The 8769-nt window shown below is 35.8% G+C and overlaps 1 protein-coding gene across 1 annotated transcript; it reads left to right on the top strand.

The window, feature by feature from the left end:
• LOC109725563 lies at positions 1812 to 5137 on the top strand. The gene is made up of 9 exons (XM_020254805.1): positions 1812 to 2639; positions 2723 to 2866; positions 2942 to 3019; positions 3120 to 3617; positions 3702 to 3886; positions 4011 to 4110; positions 4225 to 4320; positions 4464 to 4733; positions 4847 to 5137. Exons 1-9 carry the CDS (start codon positions 1812 to 1814, stop codon positions 5135 to 5137), a joined length of 2490 nt encoding a protein of 829 aa, XP_020110394.1.

The following is an 8769-nucleotide window of genomic DNA, read 5'->3' as shown; positions in this document are numbered from 1 at the left end:
GCTTATAAGAACACTCTTAGTAGAACACTTTTATAGAATTTGTGTTTGCGAACATATATGCTTGACAATCTGACACTCTTATAGCATAAAAGAACACTCTTACAGCTTAATAGAACACTATTATTAGCTTTATGATTGTGAACACTCTTTTGTCATAGTAGAACATTTCTAGGACTTAATAGAATACTTTTATCAGGTTTATAGTTGCGAACATGTATGCATTTGTAATCTTACCCTCTTATGACTTAATAGAATATTCTTAAAGTTTCACTAAACACTGCTATCAGTTGTAGGCTTTATAACAGCTTTATGCCATAATAGAATAATTGTAAAGGTTAATAGAACAATCTGAATAGCTTTATGGTTGTTAACGCTCTTTTGTCATAGTAGAATAAAACACTCTTAGAGCATAATAGAATACTTTTATCAGATTTGCAGTTGCGAACATGTATGCATTCCAATCTTACCCTCTTATGACTTAATAAAATATTCTTAAAGCTTAATGGAATCTGCTATCAGTTTTAGGCTTTATAACAGTTTTATGCCATAATAGAACAGTTGTAAAGGTTAAATAGAACACTCTTAATAGCTAGCTTTATGATTGTCACACTCCTTTGTCATAGTAGAATAAAACACTCTTAAGGCTTAATAGAACAGTTGTAAAGGTGAATAGAATATTCTTAATAGCTTTATGGTTGTGAACAAATTTTTGTCATAGTAGAATAGAACACTTTTATTGCATAATAGAACAGTTGTAAAGGTTAAAAGAACACTCTATTAGCTTTATACTTGTCAACACTCTTTTGTCATAGTAGAATAAAACACTTTTATGCCATAATAGAACAGTTGTAAAGGTTAATAGTTAATAGAACATTCTTAATAGCTAGCTTTATTGTGTCAACACTCTTTTCTCATAGTAGAATAGAACACTCTTAGGTATCGTTTGGTTCGGGGATAAGGAAAAAGTGGCTATTCCAGGGATAGGTATAAATTGAGGTATAAGCGAGGATTAGATCAATTTTGCGTTTGGATGAAAATTAGGTTATTCCTGGAATAAAAAAAATAGCGTTTGGTTAGGTAAGATGGAATAAGAAAGATAATGGGTTTTGTAAATAAAAAATAATGATATTATCCACTTATTATATTTGAATTTAAATTTTTAAATATTTTATTATAATATTTAAATATAAATAATATGTATTAATATAGTACAATTAATAATTTTATAATAAAAATAATGTATTATAATATATAACATATTATATTTATATAATTTAGTTTAATTTAGTTTAATTCAATTTATAAGTTTAATTAAGCTTGAGATTAAGCATTGGAATAGCACTGTTCCACCAAAATGGTGGAATAGCAAATCCCTTGCTATTCCGGGATAACCGGGAATAGCAAGGTTTGACCGGGATAAAATATCCCGGCCAAATTTCACCCCGTTTGGCAGAATAGCAGGGATAACTTTCGTTATCCCCGCTTATCCCGCGATCCAAACAGGGCCTTAGAGCTTAATAGAATAGTTTTATCAAGTTTACACTTGCGAACATGTATACATTGCAATCTTACTCTTTTGTGTCTATTATAAAGCTTAATAGAAAACTGCTATCATTTTTTTTAGTTTAGACCAGTTTTATGACACTATAGAATACTCAAGCTTAATAGAACACTCTTAATAGGTGTATGGTTTTGAACAATCTTTTGTCATAGAATAGAACACTCTTTGAGCTTAATAGAACACTATTTTCTCGTTACTTTCAGAACGAAATTATGTGCTTACTTGTGGTTCATAAAATGCAGGTGAAAAAATGGTTTCCACCAGAGCCAAGTCGGGCAAGAAGGCCACTACAAGTGGTGAAGGCACATCTGCGCATTCTGCAGAGAAAAGAAAAGAGAGGCCATCAAAAGCTAAAAGGGCGGCCATGGATCTTATTGTGTGCAGATGTTACGCAGTTCATCTGCACACCACAATGTGTGTTTCAGAGTTGCCGAAGACCGCGGGTAGATTTCAAACAGCTGGCCCCGCATTACGTGATGTAATGTCCGATGAACAGATGGCACTCCTGAAGACTACTCCATTCTTTTCTTATCTCGACTTGCCTCCAATTAAACAAGATCTTGTGTTAGTCGATTGCTTGCTCAGTTTTTGGGACGAAGAGAGAAGAGGTATTAGAATTCGAGAAACATTTCTTCCTTTTAGTCCAGAGGAAATATCCATTTTGGTAGGGCTGCCAGCAGAGGGGGAACCAATAGCATGGCAGAGCAAGAGTGTAAAGTCGAGCACTCTTGATAAATATTTCGATGGTGACTATCGGCATGCCGATAGGTCGAAATTAAGACATATTTTGTACAGTATTGCTGGTCAGAATGGAGAGGAGATGGCAGCTGATTTTGCGCGTATATTTATATTATACGTATTTGCGACCGTCCTTTTTCTGACCAGCCACTACATTGTGCCGAAGGCGATATATAGATATATAGATGATGTGCATAGAATAGGGGAATATGCCTGGGGCCATGCTGTATGTAATTATCTTGTCAGCTCGATCTCTAGAGCATCCCCGCGTGTGAAGCATCAGAATAGCGGCCAAGAAAGACTTGCCGGCTATATTGACGGATGTACAATAGCATTTTTAGTAAGTAATATCCTTGATGTATTTTGTCAATAGAATATCTGTTGCATAATTTTTTAATATCGCAATTCTTGATAAACTTACAGAGTTGGGCTTATGAGCATATAAAGGGGTTGGGTACTTCCGACGGAGACAAGGATGTCCCTCGGATGAGAAAATGGAAGGGTTCAAAAGCATACCGGAGTTATGAGAAGCTTCTAACAAAGCTGCAGAGCTATACTCCTGCAGAGGTAACCATTTCTGTAAGGAATGTAGTTTTATAGTTTTCTTATAATACTTATTAAATAGATTTATCTTTTTGGCAGGTTGTACCCACATTTACTTACCGCCCTAATGATATGTCTATATTGAAGCCCACGTTACGTGGCAGCCGACCGGAACAGGTATTACTGAATTGAGGTAGTAGAAAATATTATTTTGTTAGATTTTATTTGTCAAATTGTGATATTGTCCTTTCGTACATCTCTCTCGAATGTGGTAAAGGCAGCGGCCCCCGCGGCAACAACTGCTGCCGGTGAAAGTAGCAATAATATCAGCTCCTTATTGAATCAATTGGAGCAAGTTCTTAATAAACTACAAGATCGGAATAAGATGTTGGAGGGGGAGAATGCAATGCTAAAAGAAAAAAATGCAAAGCTTGAAGCGCAACTATCTAGCGCTAGTACAGCCGCTGCTGCAGAAGGCGGAGCCGAAGCCGGTGTTGATCCACATCAAGGTGGCCAAGGCGCAGCGGTTGAAGAAAGCAGCCAACAGAGAGTTGATGTTGGCGAGACTGTAATAAGGGACATTCCTTCAAGAATTCAACGAATTAAACATCGTGCAAGGAAAGAAAAGAGAATGTCTCCTGATTTTACGCCGGGCGAACGTCCTTTGACCCGGCACTATAGACGAAAGCAGCATCATTCTTTGAAGATCGGGGGGGCTGAAGCTAGTGAAGAGGCATCAGATACTGCGACAGGGACCATTGCTGAGGTCCTTCTGGTATGATATACATGATTAAGTTTAGTGCGAATAAACTTATATCATATAAAATATGACTTTTTCACGTGAGTTTGTTCAATATAGGAAATTAAAGCTGAACATGGACACTCAGATAGTGCAAAACAAGCCGTTGAGATTGATGATATCCCTGTACCGGATCAGGAGCCTGGGGTCATTATTGAGCGTCGTCGCAAGTATCCCGGAAGAGATAAAATTCCCAAAGTGGAGCAGGACGCAATAGATTTTCTAATTTCCCGACCTATAACAAAGTTCGTCAATCCTTATATACATGTAGTGATTAGTTAGGATTAGATATTTTTGGTCAAATATTCTACCTTAGCTGGACAGAACATTAATTTCTTTCGTATTATTAATTAAATGTTCTTTTTATAGGGGACCCATATGGCAAGATAATACAAAAGGGTCAGATTCACCTTCTGTTAGTGGTCAAGTCCTCAATGAATACTTATTTGGAGGCCCGACGCGCGACGAGGTTAGTGCTGGCACAGATTATGCATTGTAGTTAGCGCTTATAGCTTGTTATATACATATCTAATTATATCTATATTATTCTAATTCTCATTGTTTTGCTGATTGTTTTATTTAGGTGATTAATGTATATTTCCATATAATTAATAAGCTCGATTGCTGTGGTGTACATAAATTTAGTCAACCGGGTATTTTCTTGCGAACTGAAGTTGCGGTGAGTTTGATGCCTTCACTATTTATTATCTATTTTGTTTTCTGTTTCTATACTATCTTGTTTTCTGAACATGCTTTCTTGTTTGCTGAAGCTCACTATTAGCCTTCACTGAAGATGCTATCTTGTTTTCTGTTTCTATGCAGATGCACGTACTCAATAAGATGCAGGAATATGGAAAGAATAATCCAGTAACAGCTGATTTTGTGAAGGATGTGGCATTTGGATCCGCATCTATACGTCACTTTCTGCAAAAAATAAATACACAAACCTGCAACACTTGTAGATATGTACTTATTCCGTTACATAGTAATTGGCATTGGCATTTGCTATCGATTGATTTGAAGGAACGGCGTTTTGAGAGTTGGAACTCTTTGTGGAGCCACAGCGGGGCACAGGACGCGGCACAGCTGCTGGTATTATTTTATTCTTCTCAGTAGACAGAGTCTTTTAGTTATTTATTCACGCGACAGTAACATCTACTATCTACTCGTTTTAATTAATTAACCCTTTTTTTTGTCTTGGAAAGGCCAAATGGTTTGCGTCCTATTTTGAGCACATCCTCGAAATCCCTGTCGGCGCTCCTGATGTCATATTTCATAAGGAATGTCAACAACAGGGTTCCATCGAAGTTGATTGTGGCATGTACACATGCCTTTTCGCCGAAAGACTCGTAAGAAACGGCCTCCCCGATCTATCATTGTACGATAATGACCCCCCCTCCTTCCGTGCTCATATGGTCAGTGCGATCTTAAAGGATCCATGTTGTCTGACCTATACTTCTATGATTGAGTGCACAGTCACAAAAGATGACGTCTGAATGTTATAGGATTTTGCAATTGTTACTGGTACTGTACAGTATGTTTATATATTATTGTGCAATTGTGAATGGTACTGGGCAATTTGTATATATATGATTGTGAATGTACAATTGTGCACATTGTGAGTGGTCGTTCACAGATTTTTCATATATGATTGGGAATGTGTAATTGTGAATTTGTGACTGGTAATCTTGTATTCTGCTTAATCATATTCTTGATGTATTTTGTGTAATGTGAGTTGTTGATAAGAGTCTAGTCAATTTATCCTATTGGTGTAATGTGTCAATTTACCGTGATGTCATTTTCTCCGATTTTATCATAGATGAGATGTTATCCAGATTTTATTATGTTTGCAAAATAATTTTATGAGAGTTATCGTATCGGAGATAGACATTCAGAAAGTGCAATGGCGCACCTGTTGAGATTGATGATGTCCCTGCGCCGGTTGAGGAGGCGCAGGTAAGTATTGAGCGTCGTCGCAACTACAACAGCAACGAAAGGGTCAGATTCACCTTCTGTTAGCGCTCAAGTCCTTCTTAATCACTTATTTGGAGGCCCGACGCGCGACGAGGTTAGTGCTGCCATATAGAAGTGGACATATGTATCTAGCTGGCATATAGGGGAGTGGTTTAGTACTACAGATGTTCTGGGGAGTAGTATAACAGTTCCATTTTAAGCTATAACCGCAAAAGCAAAGGCTACCATATAGAAGTGGACATATAGATGTGGCAGGTATATGGGTGTGCTCTTTAGCCCTACAGATGTTCCGGGCAGTGGTTAAACTGTTCTATTTTAAGCTATAACTGGAAAAATAAATGGTACCACAAAGATAATATTATATAGATGTGAAAGGTATATGGGTGTGCTCTTTAGCCCGACAGATGTTCTAGAGAGCAGTATAATTGTTCCATTTTAAGGTATAACAGCACAATCCAAGGCTACCATATAAAAATGGACATATAGATGTGGCAGGTATATGGGTGTGCTCTTTAGCCCTACAGATGTTCCGGGGTGTGGTATAACTGTTCCATTTTAAGTTATAACCGCACAACTCAAGGCTACCATATAGAAGTTGATATATAGATGTGGCAGGTATATGGGTGTATTCTTTAGCCCTACAGATGTTCCGAGTAGTCGTATAACTGTTCTATTTTAAGCTATAACAGCACAAGTAAATGGTACCATATAAAAGTGGACATATAGATGTGGCAGGTATTTGGGTGTGCTCTTTAGCCCTACAGATGTTCCAGGGAGTGGTATAACTGTTCTATTTTAAGCTATAACAGCACAAGTAAAGGGTACCATATAGAAGTGGACATATAGATGTGGCGGGTATTTGGGTGTACTCTTTAGCCCTACAGATGTTCCGGGGAGTGGTATAACTGTTCTATTTTAAGTTATAACAGCACAAGTAAATGGTATCATATAGAAGTGGACATATAGATGTGGCAGATATTTGGGTGTGTTCTTTAGCCCTACAGATGTTCCGGGGAGTGGCATAACTGTTCTATTTTAAGCTATAACAGCACAAGTAAAGGGTACCATATAGAAGTGGACATATAGATATGGCAGGTATTTGGGTGTGCTCTTTAGCCCTACAGATGTTCCGGGGAGTGGTATAACTGTTCTATTTTAAGCTATAACAGCACAAGTAAAGGGTACCATATAGAAGTGGACATATAGATATGGCAGGTATTTGGGTGTACTCTTTAGTTCTACAAATGTTCCGGAGTGTGGTATAACCGTTCCATTTTAAGCTATAACCACACAACCCAAGACTAAAGAGTATAACTGTTCCATTTTATACAAAGTATAACTGTTCCATTTTAAGCTACAAATTTGGGTGTACTCTTTAGTTCTAGAAATGTAAATAATTATGGATTTTAAAATATATAATTATAATATTTAAAAATATAATTTTAAAATTTAAATTTCAAAGTTTAAATANTTTGAAAATTTCAAATTTTGCTAAAATTAAAAATTTAAGATTTAAAAGTTGAAATTTGAAATTTAAAATTTAAATTTAAATATTTAAATAATTTAAATTTTATTTTTAAAAATGTATAATTTAAAGATTAAAGTTTATCTTAAATTTGAAGTTTTAAATTAAAAATTTTAAAATATAATACTTTTGAGAATTGAAATTTAAAATTAAAATCTAAAATTTAAAATTTATAATATAAAATTTGAAATCTATTTTTCAATATATAATTTTAAAAACTTAAAATTGAAAATTTTAAAATTAATTTAGAAAAGTATAATTTAATATATTTAATTGTAAATATTGAATTAAAAATTAAAATAAAAATTAGAAATTTTAAGTCCAAAATAAGAATCAGTTTTCAAGAATCAACTTTTTCTAACTTTTGATTTTGGGCCTTCAATATCAGTTTTGTGATTCTGAGAAGCAGAATTAGATTTAAAAAATGAGGTTGCCAAACGCTCTATTGGTCCGAAAATCACTTTTAAACCCAAAAGAACTTTTTAAAAGCTAGGCCAAACACCCCCACAACTATCTTTCTTATGCCATGTCTTCACGCAGTGCATTTTCAGATATGGTTGACAAAACAAAATATACAATATAAAACAAATATATTTGAAGACAATGAGGCACACTTAATATTAGATTAAAACTCGTGATAAAACATGCGATGCAGGTGGTACAGTATACAGTACATCATGGACTTTCAGTTGGCGGGCAAGTTTCCCATAACTCAATCTCAACAAAAATTGTCCATTCTCTGTTCCCTAAATAGAGTATAATATATTCTGGTATGATACGAGGATTTATACATTTTATCAAGACACGATAGTAGTTTAGATTTTCACGATGACGGCTGGCCTCATCGGACCATAGGTATCTGCCAAAACTCGACACAATAGTAGTTAACTCTTGATACTGATGGCAATAGAGCGGTTGTCACGCCCCGGGGCCGATTTTAAAAGCCTTTTAAAAATAGAGTTGCGGAAAACGTGCCATTTTTTTTTTTTTTTTCAACCTGGCCCACGTGACGTACAGACCCGCCACAAATACAAAGTTCCTCTGTTCACTCGGGCAGAGTCTCCTTTGTATTTGCACGGCGTACCAACGGATACAACAGGATCACAACCACAACCTATATTTACCAATCAACAACCAATTAATGATATGCATTTTCATACAGCTAACAATCCTTAGTGATGATGCATGCCTTAAGCACTCCTTAGGCGCTGGATGATGCAATGCACAGTACAACAATCATCCTATTTAAAAGTGCTCCCCACACGGAAACTTTTGTTTTTAAACTCTAATTCATTTATTCATGAAAACCATTCGAAAACCTTTTTAAAACTGTTTTCCACACGGAAACTCTATTTTGAAAACAAGCTACCTCGAGGGGTAGAAAACCACGATATGTAAATACAAGAAAATCCGATATCCATAGAATCAACATCCAAATCCACAAACCTCAGTTCACATGCATAAATAATGAAAGCATCCACAGATCTACCAAAACCAGATCACCACATTCAAACAATCATAAAAATCAGCTAACCATGCATAACGGAAATCACAACATTCAAACATCTAACTGAACCATTTATTTAAATGACTACTAAAGGCGGGAAAGAAATACAACCAGGGTGGCGA

The sequence above is a fragment of the Ananas comosus genome, linkage group 20, assembly GCF_001540865.1.
Source record: "Ananas comosus cultivar F153 linkage group 20, ASM154086v1, whole genome shotgun sequence".
NCBI lineage: Eukaryota > Viridiplantae > Streptophyta > Magnoliopsida > Poales > Bromeliaceae > Ananas > Ananas comosus.
This window is presented reverse-complemented; position numbering and strand designations above follow the sequence as displayed.